This window comes from Phialemonium atrogriseum (assembly GCF_030411735.1).
Source record: "Phialemonium atrogriseum strain 8032-3 unplaced genomic scaffold QBC33scaffold_44, whole genome shotgun sequence".
Lineage (NCBI taxonomy): Eukaryota > Fungi > Ascomycota > Sordariomycetes > Cephalothecales > Cephalothecaceae > Phialemonium > Phialemonium atrogriseum.
The window spans coordinates 96,884-112,573 of record NW_026848181.1 but is presented as its reverse complement, the minus strand read 5'-3'; the positions used below and the strand labels follow the sequence as shown (position 1 = coordinate 112,573).

Genomic DNA, 15,690 nt, shown 5'->3' with positions numbered 1-15,690 from the left:
ATCCCTTTCCAGGTGCCACTCGCGCCTGCTAACTCGCCGTAATCCTCGCTCGAGATTGCTTCAGTGCACAGCAAAAGCGAAAAAGACCTCGCAGCCCAGGCTAATACTCGTACCAACCAAGCCAGCCGAAGCCTCAGTTCTGTTTAAGCTGTGCGTCCGTAAGTCTTCTGACCTTTGTCGTCTTTGGGACACGAGAACACATTGTGAGCACGAAGTACACATGGGCCAAGTTTGTACCTCGATACATGAAGAGATCGGAAAACCAAGCGAACGGTCGAGGGTTCTGCTGGCTACTTTATTCAAATCCATCCTGATCATGTTATTACTAACAACACTTAAGCATGTCCTGGTGCAGAGTCTGGGACATCCTCCTCGAACCACGCCTAGATGTCTAGGTCCTTGTATTACAGAGATGAGTAGGATGAACACGCAGCAAGGCAAGTAGCCAATGTCCGGCGATGGCCGCTGGAGTCAAGGCAACGTCCGACAGTATCCAAAGCGGTACCTACTAGACAGCAAGTAAAGGGCCAGGGGTATACAGTCGAAGCTGAAGGGCATGCCGGCGTTCTAGCACTCAGTTGATAACAATCGCATCTTTGAGAACTGAAGTTTTGACCAGTGAGTTCAAAGTGAAAGACGTACCCCTTAAGAAGACCGAGGCAGCAGCGTCATATGGTCTTTGTTATCAGACCCCGTATTCTAGCTGCTTTATTTACCAGGCTAGGTAGGTACCTAGGTAACTAGTCAAGGGGAACAAAGGCGTGGACCACCTCCCTTCGGCCTAGATTGGGTAGGTAGGCCTTTGTCCCACGAAGCGTTCCTTCCGCAACATAAACCGAAGCCAATATCGTTGTCTAGGCAAGTTTTGAGGCACCGATATCTATTCAACCAGCAGTACTCAACTGCCATTGCAAACATCCTCACCGTGAGATATCCGATCCGTATCCGCAAACCATGTGTTCCGGGGCAATCACCATGCTCGCCTGCGGCCACACGCTCACCCACCAGAGCACAACGCACTGCAATATCCAGCACGAACCGATCAGCGCCCTGCAGGACTGCTGTTCCGAATGTTACCCTCCGATCCACATCCGCGAGATCAACCAAAAGTACGACTCGTTGAGGGAAGACACGATGAGGGGGATACGGCAAGCTACCTCGGAGCAGCGATTCCAGGACGTGGGGGTTCTGAAGAAGGAGTCGAGGTTCAACGAGGCTGAGAGAGCAAAGAAGCTCGGGCGATGGAAGAACGTCAAGTATCGCTGGGAAGAGGTGGTCTGGCCAGGGAAAGAGGAAGAGTAAGTGTGATGGAGGTTTTATCCCTACCTAGCTAGTTCCCATACAACACTACTTCTTCCAGAAAGAAAGAGGAAGATAAGCCACAAAACAGAGGCCCCCCTTTCAAGCCTACCTTTTACAGACTCATCCACACCCCCTAATCAAGAGATCCACATACATATTATTTACATATCCCTACAGCAGCCCACTCCGCTTCCCGAGCGGCGCCGTCCCAATTCAACTTACAGATTACCAAGGCCCCGTGAAAGTCTCGGTCGCCAGAGGCGACGGCAACTCAGTCGGCGGCAACATGTCAGCCAGTTGCAACGCAGCCGGAGCCGGCGCCGGCACGCCAGCCTCCTTCCTATCCTTCCCCTGAGCTTTCCTCTCAGCAGCACCAGCACCAGCACCAACCGCAACAACGTCATCGTCTCTCCCGCGAGAGCCACCCTCACCAGCCGCCGCCGCCCTCCCCGCCCTCCCCGCCTCAGCCTTCCTAGCCATCCACATCTTCCTAGCCTCCCTATACTCCCTCATGCGCTCGCCACCCAGCTTCCCGGCCCGCCGCTTGTCAGTCGCGCACCGCAGCAGCGGCACCTGCACCACGGCCGCGAGCGCCTCGACGACCTTGCGCGGCAGCACCCCGTGGCGCCGCGCCACCTCCTCGAAGGGGAATATCTCCCCCACCGTCTCGGCCACGTCGACCAGCAGGTTCTGCGCGTGTTTCCGCCTGGCGAGCGCCGTGGGGGACGCGGGAGGTGGCGGCGTCGCTGCTGCTGGTGTCGGCTGCTTTGCCAGAGGTGGTTCCGCCGCCGCCGCCGCCGTTGTCGTGGCCGCTGGGGGGCTTGCCGATGAGGTTGGTGGAACGGGTGTCCCGGAGCGGCTTGTGGGTGGGTTGGATGTCGGCGGCATCGGAGGGATGACGTTTGGCTTCGGACACATCGAGCTGGGATGGCACACTGGGTGGTTTGCAGGCGGTCTTCCGATTAACGCTGGATGGGGATGACCTTGTGGGGACATGACGTACGTCGCTACGCCGCTTGCTATGCCTGGAGTTGGAGATCTGGACGGTGGAGGTGTGTTATGCATATAGCTACTAGCCGCAGACAGTTGATTCGTGATATTGCAGGTCGACATCTGGCTCAACTTAGACTGGGCTGGTGGAACCAAAGACGGGGTCATGTTCATAGGATGCTGACCCAAATTGCCAAAGGGCGGGAGTGAGTTCCAAAACGAAGGCAGCGGAGTAGGGTGCCCGTGGACATTACTTCCATGGCCCTGACTCTGGGCCTGACTTAGATGTTGGCCTTGTCCCTGGCAGGCCTTCTGGCGGGCCCTTGCACAGACGAGACACGGTGGTTTGTGCGGTGCCATCTGCTGCGGTCCGTGAGCTATCGGGGCTTGTACTGGAGGCGACTTGGATGCTTCAGGGGTGGGAGCAGCTTTCGGGTCTCTTGAATTATTTATTTGCATGGCGCCGTCCGTCCTTGGAGGTGGTCCGGCCGAAGCCTGTTGATGATGAGCATACCCATTTGGCTCACCCACCGTACCAGCCATCACCATGGATGGAGGGTTCGCACACGGGGCGACGTGAGAGAGGGGCACCAGATTACCCATCGAATACATGGCGAATGGCATGGCAGTGTGAGGGTTCAGTTGCATGTAACCTGACTGGGCGAGAGGCTGTACAACTGAGGGGTTGAAACTGGCCATGTCCATGGCCGCATGATTTGAAGGACCCTTGACATCCAGACATGAGATCTGATCAAGCGCCACAGTCGGCAGGGGAGGCATTGGTGCCGTTTGGCAGCCACCAGCCGCCAGAAGATGAGGAGCTAGGGTTTCGGGTAACTGTTTGGGAGATACTGCTTCAGACACCCGCGGCGGCCGAACATATGTCGGGGGGAACGACTTGGGGAAGGCAAAGTTCTCCAGGGCAGGCACCGATGCTCCCCTGTTGTCATAGGCCCCCTCAGCTGTGGGATAGGACGACAATCCAGTCATTCCTGTACTGATACTCCGATCGGTGCTTGGGGCTTGGCAAGTGGCCGCAACATTGGCCTGAACCGAAGAACATGGTGGTTGAACTGGCTGAACATTGTTGATCGGATGCTCTGGACCCTGCCCTGAGGCTCTCCTCTTCTTCACGGGATTTGATGATATGAACTGTACATCCTCGTCAAATGTCCTCTTCGCTGGCGCAGCTTTCCCTGGCTCTGATATTCCATTCCCAGCAGGGGTCGGGGCAGTCCGCTGTCCTTGTACTCCAGTTTCGGGGGACATGGTGCAACCGATTGTGGGAGGTCAGGATCGACCAGGTCGGCCAAGGTGCTAAGTTGGCTCAGGATGGCTCAGGAGATGGTCAGAGTTGCCAAGAGATGGAGCAACTTGGGACGTCCTCTCAATATAGGTAGCAAGCTTACGAGCGATGGCATGATGAACTTTGCAATATGGGAGACTAACATCTGATAAATAGCATCTTAAGGATTCGTGAATGAGAATTGCCAGCACTTGCCATGGCATGTCCCTCCTTGACACTTCAAAGCCTGAGGAGAAAAGGAGACCTGGGAATGCACAACAACTTGCATGGTGGCCAGTATATGCTGCCAGCCACAGAATCCGGCTGTGAATAAGTGTGAGAAAGAAGTTGTGCTGCATATAGCAAAAGCTTGCCTTAGGATTGTGCTCCTTCAAAATGGAAGATGGTGCTTTAAGATGTCAAGTTTGCTAGAGGCTATGACCTCTCAATGGTTGGGTTATTTGTTCACTTGAAGGCATGGCATATGATGCTGATCTTGTAAGGATCCCTTTTCAGTATCATTGCAGTGATTGAGGCCCTCCTTGTAAAAGGGGGCAGGATAATGAACTGACAGAACTAAGGGACAAGGTCACGCCCCACTCGGGCCTATCTCAGTCACATGATAAGCCACATGATTTCGCTCTTTTCGTCACAGCAAGGCTTCCATCTCAGCCTTGCCCCCACCCCTCCTTCATCATCCAGGCAGCTTTTGAAGAGCGTGGAGGAGAAGTAGGAGCTAGACGGCCAGCCCATTCCCTTTCAATCACTGTCTTCTCCCCCTCCCATTTGCACTACCTACTTCCTTGTGTGTGCTGGGTTTGTTGGCTCACCCATCCCCTTCACAATGGAGGACCCTCCTGTCAACCAGCTTCTCTCTACTCAGAAACCATCCGATTCCAACGTCCAAGTTGCCCTTCATCCCCTGCCAATACTAGAGATCTCTGATTACATCACTCGTGCATACCAGCGTGGACAGAATGGTGCCATTGTTGGAGCACTTCTTGGCCAGCAAAGTGGTCGCGAAATCACCCAGATTACCATCGAGCACAGCTTCTCCTGCAAGACCAGCAAGAATGAGGATGGACACTATACGCTAGATTTCCAGTGGTTTAAGGATCGCTTGGAGCAGAGTATGTTGCGGCCATCATCCGGTAGCCTGTTTCACCTAGCCATTTTGCTAACAAGCTGCTCACAGTGAAGCTTGTCCACAAGGACCCGCCACTTGACCTTGTTGGCTGGTACACCCTAGTACCAAAAAGCGGACCTAGCTCCCACCACCTACCGATTCATAACCAGTTTCTTGAGGCTTCCAAGGAGTCTACGGTCCTCTTGGGCTTCCATACCGAAGATGTTCTTCATCCGGCTGCGGGTAACCCGCTACCCCTCACAATCTACGAAAGCAATATGGAGGCTGAAGACAGCAGTGGGGAGAGCCAGGCTGAAGGGGAGGATAAGGAGATGAAGGATCTGGAGTCTCCCGCCAAAATGGTGCTCAAGTTCAGAGAGCTGCCCTTCACAACCGAGACAGGAGACGCCGAGATGATCGCCATGCAGTTCATTCGAGAAGGTGGCGCAAATGCCACGGTGGAGGAATCGAAGCGGCCACTACCTGAGTCAGCTACCAACCCAAATGCCAAGGGTAAACAACGCGCCCTATCCAAGGAAGAGGAGGCCAAGGCCAAGGCAGAGGCAGCATCTCAAGCCCCCAAGGACGCTGTTCTCAGCAAGGAGGACTCGGAGCTCATCTCTGCTCTGCAGGCCAAGGCCAATGCAGTCAAGATGATGAAGGCTCGCCTTGGGCTGCTCATCAGCTACCTGGAGAGGCTTCCACCAGAACCCTTCGCGGGCTTGCAGACATCGACAGACGCACTGGCTGGCCAGGATGTGGCCCCATCTTACAACATCCTACGGCAAATCCAGGCCCTAGTGACCAATGTCGAGCTGGTCACCCCCAGACAGCAAGATGCCCTGGAGAAGGAGATGTTGCAAGAGTCAAACGACGTAAAGCTCATCTCCTTGGTGAAGGATCTTCTGTCGAGTGTCAGTGAGATACGTGAGGTGGGCAAGAAGTTTGCCATCACGGATATTGCCCAGGCCCAGAAACCACCACGAAGGGCCTACGATTCGGCCATGAACCAAAAACTCTCGGTCGGAGAGATTATCAACCAAAAACTCGTGATCGGAGACGCTGGAGACCTCCATTTCGGATAGGGAGCTGGAAGTGGCAGGCGTGACTCTCAGCCGTGAAGTTTGGACTAGAGTTCCGACTTCAGGTTGTTCGGCTGGCCACGCGGTGTTGTGGTGGTTAGCATTCAGCGTGGAAAAACTATTGCATCTAAGTACATGGCATGGCGTCCTTGAGTAAGGAGTTTGGAGAAGAGGCCTCTTTATTTTTATGTGCAGTTGGACAAGAGTTGCGACAGCTGTGCCTTCTCTCAGGCTGGATTATTGTTCCTTTCCTGGTCTCTGATCTGGGACAGAAGAGGCGCTGGCAGATGGCTTCCTAATACCATGCGCGTTAGAAGAAGCCGTTCATATAGAAGTCATGACTAGAGATGATAATTCAGAGAGACTTGAGCGCCGTTGCACCATTAAAAAGCTACCTAGCTAGACCGAATGAGCCACCAACTTTGCGTGAAGCATAAACCCCTATTGACAACTGCGTCCCCGGTCTTTCCCCGGTCTTTCTAAAACGCATTCTGCAGTTGATAAACGGGCCGAAGAAGGAATCTTTCTTTTCCAACCTCAAAAAGCAAACAGTGAGCCTCCCAATCCTTGATGTGAATCCCGTAGTCTTCGAACTGGCGTGATCTGATCAAAATATCCCTCCCCTGGCCCCCCTCAAAAAAAAAAAAAAAAAAAAAAAAAAAAAGCCAAAGATCATACTTCAATCCAACCTGTCTATTCCTTGTATTCGTAACGGCATTGGTAAGAGCAAGAGCAAGAGAAACCAGGAATAAGGGGGGAAAAAGAAGAGGCAAAAAGGAGAAAAAGGAGGAAAAAGAGGGGAAAAGCGAGACACTGTAACGGTAAGAGAAAACGCCTCGCCAGCACAGCTGGTTATCCAAACTTTTTGTGATTTTAGTTTTCCCCATGTCTTTCTGAATATTAAGGTCATTAGCGAGAGGAAAACGAAGAAGGAAAAACAACTCCTGGGCAGTCGAATGCGCAGACTGGAAAAGCTAGGCGCCAGGAACAACACACGCTCAGAAAGCAATCTGCAGGTTCACTAACGGTCTATCATCGTCCTTGTGGTCATAAGTTTGGTGTAGATGGGATGAAAAGGGATAATTGGCAAAGACGAAAGGTGAGAGGAAATTTTGTCGAGGAATAGGGGGGAACGGGAAAGAAAAAATCATCAAGGAAACCGACTCCGTCTAGGCTTCAATAACGACCTTCAGCACCAGCTTCCCATCATCATCAGCGGTACGGCTTGCAAGCTCGAAGGCACCTTTGGCAGCACCTAGTCCCTTGAAGCGGTGGGTGACCATGTCATCCAGGCTGGGGAACGTGAAGCCGGCGCCGCCCTTGCCCTGGGCGCAGAGGAGGCGGATGCCGGTGGCGTAGGTGTTGGCATAGCGGAAGATGCCAAGGATGTCCACCTCTCTCAGGTGGGCAACAGACATGGGGAGGGTCTGGATGGGCGTGCCCATGCCGACCATGATGACCTTGCCGCCTGGTTTTGTGGCGTACAGGCTGGTGTGCATGCACTCTTCCTTGCCAGTGCACTCAAATGTGACATCGACACCGTCATCCTCGTCGTCCAGGAGCAGAGAGTCGGGGCCCTTGGTCAAGGCCAGGATCTCGCTGGCAAGGGACCTGGCACTGTCTAGTTGGTTGTGGAAAGACAGTGTGCTGGCAGGGGTCATGACACCGGACCCCAAGGGAGTGGAGGTGCCTGAGTTGTTGGAACTGCTCGAGCACGAGTGCAGTGACTCAGGCACAACATACCCATTGGTAGCGAAACCGCGCTTAATGGCATAGTTGACTCGTCCGGCGTCAACGTCGGTAATTGTGACTGTGGAGCAACCAGCTTGCCTGGCCATCGCCGCAGTTAGGAGGCCAACTGTGCCGGCTCCGATAACCAGCGCTGTCGAGCCAGGGGTGGGACTTGCTCGGTTAACGGCATGGATGGCGACAGAGAGCGGTTCAAGAAGGGCAGCAGCATCGAAGGAGACATGGTCTGGGAGTTTGTGGCACCATCCGGCAGGGTGGTTTATCTTTTCCTGCAGAGTCCCTTGAAAGTGAGGGACCGATTTAGCGCTACTCCTGAATCTCATCTTCTTGCAGAGATTGTATCTGCCCTTCCTGCAGATGCCACACTGGCCGCAGGGGATGCCGACCTCGAGCGCGACTCGGTCGCCGATCCTGAAGCCCGAGACTTGGGTACCAATGGCCACGACGACTCCAGAGGACTCATGGCCGAGAGACAAGGGCATGCAGGCGCAGAGGTCGCCGTTGGCGAACTTCTTGTAATATGAGACATCGGAGCCGCAGATGCCTGTAGCTTTTATGGCAATCTGCAACTCGCCAACACCAGGGTCTTCAATGGTCCGTCGTTCCTGTGAGGGTATTCCGTGTTAGTCCTGCTCACTCGTGCCCCCGGCGGGTAATTATGGTGAAAATGTGCGCTCTTTTTCAAACAGATGGGTAAAAATAAAATAATCAGAGGAATGAACGACTGAATAAATAAATGAATAAAACAACAAGTACAGAAATAGAATGGGAATAAAGGAGAGATCACGCAAGGAAATCGGCGTCGTTTGTGTAACATGGAGAGATCTGGGGAAAGGGAACAAGCTTACCAATCGCAAGTCGCGAGGGCCATGCAAGACAGATGCACCGATTGAACAAGATTTCGAGTAGGCGGGTAGCTGCATTGGCGCGATCTCGTTCGTGGCGGCGGGCGCCATCTTGAGTGAGCGCGGGATGAAGCGTGGGATGAAGAGGGAGGGCGTGGGATAGTAGGGGGGATTGCGCGGTGTTGAAGCCGGCGGATTGGTCAAAAGGATCAGGAACTTTGAGGGGGGTGTTTTGCCCCGTGGGGTCTTAGTGGGCAGCTGGGGTCTGTTGGTCGTGGGCGTGGGAGAGTAAGTTGAGGCTCTGCGGCGTGGGATGTGTGGGATGTGTGGGATGGGGGATGGGGGATGTGGGATGTAAAGGTAGGATATAATAAGAATGCTGAGGGTGGAGGGCGAAGCGAAGTCTGGGGCCAGGCAAGCTCGGGGGACAAAAAGGAGGGAGGCAGCTTTATCACTGTCCAAGTAAGGAAAATAGGGAAATCCGGGCCAGAATCGACACAGCTCACGGCAGATTTGGCAAAATGATAGAACCAGACACTCAGGGCCCGGCAGGACCCCCACTCTTAAGTAGCCTTGGTTTCGAAGGGCACTTGTTTGACCGCCCATTGATGATGTGCTATCGGGATGCTGGGTGTGTGAATCATGGATCTCGGGGCAAGAGGGACCAGGCGGGCAAGCACGAGGCAAGCAGGAGGCGACGGATCAGCAACCTGTTGGTTGGCCTCAGAGCCACTGGGCTCCTCCTGCCAGTCATGTATCGACAAGTTATCTCCACCCTCACCGGAGGCTAGAATGCTTGAGGGGGGCTCTGGTGGACGCAGCAAGGGTCCCATAATCTCGGGAAATCGTATGCAAACGGTCGAGCGGCGAGGTCAATCTCTCGACAGGGACTCCTGGTAGGCTGGAGGGGCCGGCGGGCTTCCTGGTCCTGGACTCGTCCTGGCTGGGGGCTCATCCGGAGTCGGAGCTCATACGCGCCCGCCCAGCCATGTCATGTCCCAAGGGGACCGCCATCTTAGCTGCCGTGGTTTTATGGGATTACCCTTACCTTACATCTTTGGTTGGGGGCGCTGCGGCGTGCGGTGTATGCGGTGCGCTACTGGTCACTCGCGTAGGTCCATGTACATCATACATGTATGAGCAGGTACAACACCAACGTCGCTTTTGGATGTGTCTGTGAGCGCAAGCCGGCGCGAGAGCCCCAAGACTAATAAGCACTCTCGTAGGGGAGCATCACCAGACTCTAGTTATGTTAAATTGAAGCCAAGGAAAGACCAGAGTGGAGAAAGACAAGTTGCTGCATGTGCTAGGATGGCAACGTTGTGTGCTGGCCAGGTATCTTCCAATCCTCGACCATTGCTGGCTGGGATGGAAAAGACATGCAGCTACCCTGGCGTCCTCGGTGGAGGGAGGGGAGTAGGCCTAGAGGCGGTTGCTCGGGGCCGAACCAGGGGTTAATTGCTCAGGCTGCTGAATCAGAATGTTCGACGTTGGAACTTGGGAAACGGCAGCCGGATGTCATGGCGGAACTCGAGCGGGAACCTAATCAAGGTACAGTAGGTAGAGACTAGTACTCGATGACGGGGGAACGGAACGCAAAGGCGGCGAATGTGGAGATTGATAGACGCGATGGAAGGAAAGAACCACATCGTGCCGGATAGATACGTACGGGTACCTGTAACCAAACCTTGATGTACAAGCGTATCCACATTCTAGCGCGGAAAGATTAAGACGACCCGACGGTATTTACTATACTATGTATGTCCGTAGGGTATGTTGTGGTTACCCAGTCTCGTTCAGTCGTTTCGTCGCATATGGAGAAGCCATCTTTGGGACGGGATGGAAGGGGCCAGTTCGCTATACGAGCAGGTGACGGTATCCCGCAACATCGCAGCCGGGGGGGACATCTGGAGAGGCTCTCTGCCCCCCCCTCCTTTCCTGTATTTTCCCCATCTTTTGTGTTGGTGGGGGAATATGTGACGTGCGAGATGCGCAAGACGAAATGGCAGGATCTGGTCTTATCCTGAGGGAGGGGCGGACGGGTCGCGTCCGCAAGGGGCAGCGCTAAGAGCCCTCGGCCGCAGCCGGCTGAGGGACCATCCAAGCTTAAATATATGTACACGAGGAAAAGAAACAGCCAGATGTTGGCCCAAAATCTGATGTGTAGTACATGCCGATACAAGTGACGATATGATTTCCAATTGTCCACGGATGATGTTGGATGGTGGTGCCTCGGGGCTTTCGGATGATTGGATTGACGTTAGGATGGCTCAAGCCCCACTACACTCCTGCGAAGATTCTGAACAGGGGCAGAGAGAGCCGCGATAACGGGCCTTTTTTGCAGCCTGACCCTGCATGAACTGATCAGTTTCCAGGTATCTCCATCGCAACCGGACTCTCGCCTAACTGCTTGCTAATCCACCCCTCTAATCTAACCTTAGACATACCTAGGTACTCATCTGTTGGTACTTAGCTTTCGCCTACCTACCTAAGCTTTACGTGCAAGAGCTCCATCCACGATGGACAATGAACAACGTTTGGCTCCGTGGCAGCTTACCAAGGTACCTACCTACCTACTTAGCTAAAGTTGACTAGGCCAAGGGGAAGGAACACGCGCGTCCTGGCGAGATGCACCTCTCATTTTCTCATTTTGCCGGCCCTATGGCGAAACATTCTGCACATGGCCGACATGGGTCTCCCTGGAAGGTAGCCAAAAGAACTCAAATGGCCGCAAAACGAGACATTCCACGAGAACCACACATGAAACTGCCTGGCCGGCGGCCCTGATATGGAAATCCGGCACCCAATCTTTGGCCACCGGAGGACAATCTTCCTGCCTACATACATAGGTACCCTTATCAACGCTAGTTGCGCGTTTCGCATGGCACTTGCGCTTCGTCGGGCCTGTCAGCGCTGTGCAATGGCGATGGCGTCAGCCCCAAGTTATTGCACACCTTGGCTCACGGTTTCCAGGCCGTTACCTGACATCCATGATGCAACTTAAATCCCTGCATGGAAGACACCCGAACTACCGAGGAAGTTTGTTTGAAAAAGAGGGCTGCCGTTCCATAATACGGGACACATTCCCATTGTCTCTTTATTTACTATTTTTATTTCCCCTGACGCCCCCGGCTTTTCCAATGGGAGGAAAGGAACAATCTTCCCTCCTACCTATTTAGAAAGTACCTGCTTCCCAATTATGGACCCGTCTCTGTATCAGCAATGATTGTACTACCAAATAGGAGTCGGCTAAAAGGGGCAGTCCCACAGCCTCGGGCACCGGATCGGAATCGCAACCACAGCCAGATTCTAGGTTGCTATTATTCCCTACCTAAGGTACCTTGAAGGGGCTTCGAGGCCCCAGCATTGTAGGCAGGCAGAGGCTGTGTCACATTTACTGAGAATGATGAGAAGTTGCACAACAGACTGACCTGTGTAGAGCGATCGGACGATTTTAGCACGATCGACTGTGAACACGTCCGTGTCGCCCGAGCTCCTGCATCTGGGACGGCAGCATACACACGCACACAAGGTTCGATAGGAAAACTAATTGACGCCTCGCGAAGCAGTAGCGAGTTGCGGCGGAATGCAAGCTTATCAAACCATCAGTTATCGATCAAAAACCGGGCACTCGGTGGTACACTGGCTTGCAGCCCCAACCAACAAGCACAGCCCGGTGAGTGAAGGGACTGGACGGGTCACGGGTGCCAGCTCCACAACCAGGCCGTCCTAATGAAGCAACGCCCGAGGACGGCACCCACGCTGTACGTGCATCTCACCCGCAGCAAGCCATCCTGACCTGCATTGCTGCTCTGACGTGCTCGCGATACCCTCTCGCTTGCTCCAGCTCCTCGGCCTAGATAAGCGGTGAGCAGGGGTGATGTTTGCTTGCATGCGAGATAAATGAACCGAGTCGAACCCATTCGGCAGTCCCATCATGTATGTATGTATGTATGTATGTATGTATGTATGTATGTATGTATGTATGCAATGCAGGTTTGCAACATACTTTTCATGTGCATCTGGCAACCGAGCCCAGCGCCGCTCCGTATCGCCCGCCCTCCCGTTCGCCCCGCAGGCAGACCCACTACCGCCTATCCGAGTGGTCTATCATGACGGAGCAAACACGCAACCGTTGAGCCAGCTACGCAGTATACCATAGCGGCCGGTGCAGGCTGCAAATCCCTTTAAGCCCCTGTCTCCTTCACCAATCCCTCCTCCCTCCCTCTCTCCAACGTCCCCCCGCCGGCCGTGGAACCCGGTAAGGCTTTCGGATCCTCGAGCTGCCGTCCAATAGACCAGTTTCGGTCTGCGCCCCCTTCTGACACCCCTTTGGCCTCCCTCTTGGCTTCATCCGAGGTCGGAGGTGCGCAGCTCGGCCCGTGGACGGATTGGGGGGATCATCGTAAGGGGACGAACCAGAATATGACAGATGGCGGTTGGGGCAATGATTCGCAAAGTAGAAGCCAAGAGAGACACAGGTGCAACATGAGGATGCGGATGCTTCTTGGGATAGGAGGTAGGTGACGTGACGTGTAGGAGGAGGAATGGCGAGATGGTTACAGGTGGTCTGTTGGTTTGAGAGTTCTTCTACGTCGTTGATACCGCAGTGTTGGATGCTTCGTCGGGGTGGGCGATTTCACAACACACACACACACACACACACACAGACCCCATCACTAGCACCCACACACAACAAATGAAGCAAGCAAGGGATGAACGACAAGATAAAGTTCCACCCTCTGGCAGGTGGCAGGTGGCACGGGACACGTATGCTAAATCGCGCTCGGCAGCAGAGATTGACAGGGAGTGGTGCGCAGGTAGAGAGAAAGAAGAAGAAAAGCGTATCATGATAATATAGGCACTTTCAAAACGTGCTCGTCGCCAACCGGCTAGCCGCATTCCGGGCATCCACGCGGTCCTCGTCGTCATCCTCGCCGACACCAGGCAGACCCCCGCCGGGCCCCCTGGCAGCCCCACCGCCCTCGCCGCCGCCGCCGCCGTCCCCTCCCTCCGCCCCTTCCTCCGCCACCCCCCCCACGAAGCTGCCCGAGATGCTGCGGTTGACCGTGTCGGTGCGCCGCGGCACGCCGCTCCAGGCGTCCCCCTTGGGCCCTTGCGATGCGGCGAGGCTGGACCGCCGGACGGTCGTCGGGTGGGCCTCGCGGCCCAGCCGGCTCAGGCCGCCCGACGCGTCGATGGAGCGTATGTCCGGGCGGACGCTCTCAAGCAGCGCGAGGATGCGGCGCTCGGCCTCGATCTCGCGGAGCACGTACTCGCGGACACTGAGGCGCAGGTCGGCGGCCGTGCGGGCGAACCACTTGCGCCGCTCGTGCACGAGGTTCTGCGTCACGCGCGTCGTCTTCTGGAAGAGGAAGCTCTCGTTGTGGCGCGCCTCGTCGAACGACGCGATCGCCTCGTCAACCTTCTCGCGCCGGACGTTGGAAGACGCCTTGAGTCGGTCTGCCGCGTTGAGCTTGCTCCGAGTGGTCTCCTGGGCCTGGATGAAGTCACGCACCAGGATCTGCCGGTTAGTCAGCGTCTCCTTGACGATGAAGGCGTCCTGCGAGTGGTATTGAAGCGGGTCGCCGATCGTCGTGGCTTCTGCCGTGGCCTGGGCCGCATGGCAGTCCCCGACCGTCTGCACGGCTTTACCGAGTTTTTGATAGGCCTTGGCTAGGCCTTGGTACGGCTCCTGAACGGCCATGTTTCCGAGTTTGACGCCAAAGTCAGACTCGGCAAGCGCCAACACTGCGATGCGTCAGTACGCCATGTAACCCCATCGTGATGATTGCAGTAAACGCAGGGATCGTGCCTCACCCCTTCGTGATTTCACCAGCTTATCAACCTTGTGCCCGGCATCCATTGTCCCCAGGTAGAAAAGCTTTACTATAGGTCGAGCTTCTTGCAGTTCAGGCGTATCGTCGGGCGGCGGGGCAAACTGTTTGAGAATCTTCCGACGAACGCCCGTCGCAGGCTGCTTCTTCTTAACCATAGGACTGTAGCCGAAATCACTCTCCACGAAGAGCACCATCTCATCGTCCCTCATAAGGACCTCATTGCTGCAAACATAGTTAAACCAGCGCTGTAGCAGCGCCTTCACCCTGCCCTCGTCCTCGTCCGTCCCAGCACCTGCCGAGGTTAGGGGTGGTGGCACTGCCGGGACAATCGCTTCCGGATTCGCGGATATCAAGTGTTCGCCGAGTTTTACGAACTCGGAATGAAGTCGGCGGACATCGCGATATTGAGTGGTCCTGAAACTTGGCAAGTTGGTCTATCTTTTTGTCAGCCGGTACTCCGTCAGGGTGCGGACAATCGCTTCCTACATGAACATCAAATCTGAGGATCGGATCTTTGCGACCGGTTCGTTCGAGCCCAGTAATCTTAGCCTGTAGCTTAAACTGCGGTTGCGGAGGTCGCCGAGCCTGCTGCTCCTGTGATTGCGGAGCATGTTGTCCAGCAGGCTTTGCCGGTTCTTGTGACTGCTGATGCGGGGTCCCCTCCTGGCTGGCCTTGCCGGGCGGGCCGGGAGCCTCCTCGCGTCCCGGTTCCTCAGACTGGATGTCGCTAGCGACTTCGGTCGCAGAGACGGTGCTCGCTGTGTCCGGCCGGTTGTAATTGGTTTCGCCTCCGCCAAAGCCTCCCTCTTCCTGTTCGGCCGCTAGGCCATTGCCCTCGGTCTGCGACGTAAAGGGATAGGGTGAGATGGGCGGTTCGCCGCCAAGAGAGCTGAAGGCTGTCCGGTTATGTCGGGGGGACGACTCAGGCGAGCTGCCCCAAGGGGACGGCCCAACAGGGTTGTCCGTGTCGTTTATTGAGGTGCTGTAGTCCATGGCGAGCCGGACGTTGATGAATGTCTAGTTTCAATGCCCAGTGACTTTGCTCCTCCTACCGATATTCGGAGATGCCAGCGAAGACCTCAAGATTCAGGTCTGGAGGGCAGCCATCTGACCAATTCAGCGAAGGTAGGTTCGAGAGGCAGCTGGGGGATGTCCTAGTATCAAGTCGTGAGTCGTTTGGGGAACTCGGTTTCTTCCTTGATGACGACGCGGGTCCCGAATCCCGCTCCAGAGCTCCTGACCTTGGAGTGGCTGCCTCGCCAAATTTCAGCCACAGCCCCACTTGATGATCTGCTCGTGCATATCTGCAGTGGCGCATTCCATTATCCGTAGATAGCATGCACAGGCCAACCAACCAACATCCAACCCGGCCTACAAACATCGGGTTGCTTTGGTAGGCTGGTCAATATTGGTTATCAGGAGCAGCAAGGGCCAAACACGCCATTACCTCTTGATGGACTAACAGCGAGGT

General features: G+C 55.1%; 6 protein-coding genes across 6 annotated transcripts; 2 read left to right on the top strand and 4 right to left on the bottom strand.

Annotated features, from left to right (window-relative positions):
* Positions 1–954: 954 nt before the first annotated feature.
* QBC33DRAFT_601920 (uncharacterized protein) lies at positions 955–1,575 on the top strand (the record flags this gene model as incomplete). The annotated part of the gene is made up of 1 exon (XM_060432128.1): positions 955–1,575. One exon carries the CDS (start codon positions 955–957, stop codon positions 1,300–1,302), a length of 348 nt encoding a protein of 115 aa, XP_060278478.1. The 3' UTR covers positions 1,303–1,575.
* Positions 1,528–3,561, bottom strand: QBC33DRAFT_461849 (uncharacterized protein; the record flags this gene model as incomplete). Its single annotated transcript, XM_060425045.1, has 3 exons — positions 1,528–2,371; positions 2,633–2,787; positions 2,884–3,561. 3 exons carry the CDS (start codon positions 3,559–3,561, stop codon positions 1,528–1,530), a joined length of 1,677 nt encoding a protein of 558 aa, XP_060278477.1.
* Positions 3,562–4,272: 711 nt separating this feature from the next.
* On the top strand, positions 4,273–6,202 carry QBC33DRAFT_552463 (uncharacterized protein). Its single transcript, XM_060429311.1, has 2 exons — positions 4,273–4,707; positions 4,773–6,202. The coding sequence occupies exons 1-2, from the start codon at positions 4,422–4,424 to the stop codon at positions 5,786–5,788; spliced, it is 1,302 nt and encodes a 433-aa protein (XP_060278476.1). The 5' UTR covers positions 4,273–4,421; the 3' UTR covers positions 5,789–6,202.
* Positions 6,027–6,813, bottom strand: QBC33DRAFT_288712 (uncharacterized protein). Its single transcript, XM_060423311.1, has one exon. It carries the CDS (start codon positions 6,670–6,672, stop codon positions 6,265–6,267), a length of 408 nt encoding a protein of 135 aa, XP_060278475.1. The 5' UTR covers positions 6,673–6,813; the 3' UTR covers positions 6,027–6,264.
* Positions 6,814–6,954: 141 nt separating this feature from the next.
* QBC33DRAFT_461821 (GroES-like protein) lies at positions 6,955–8,490 on the bottom strand (the record flags this gene model as incomplete). Its single annotated transcript, XM_060425043.1, has 2 exons — positions 6,955–8,139; positions 8,383–8,490. 2 exons carry the CDS (start codon positions 8,488–8,490, stop codon positions 6,955–6,957), a joined length of 1,293 nt encoding a protein of 430 aa, XP_060278474.1.
* Positions 8,491–13,023: 4,533 nt separating this feature from the next.
* Positions 13,024–15,416, bottom strand: QBC33DRAFT_481898 (vacuolar protein sorting-associated protein Vps17). Its single transcript, XM_060425360.1, has 3 exons — positions 14,706–15,416; positions 14,200–14,653; positions 13,024–14,130 (listed from the first exon to the last, which is right to left on the bottom strand). Exons 1-3 carry the CDS (start codon positions 15,210–15,212, stop codon positions 13,247–13,249), a joined length of 1,845 nt encoding a protein of 614 aa, XP_060278473.1. The 5' UTR covers positions 15,213–15,416; the 3' UTR covers positions 13,024–13,246.
* Between the last annotated feature and the right edge of the window lie 274 nt (positions 15,417–15,690).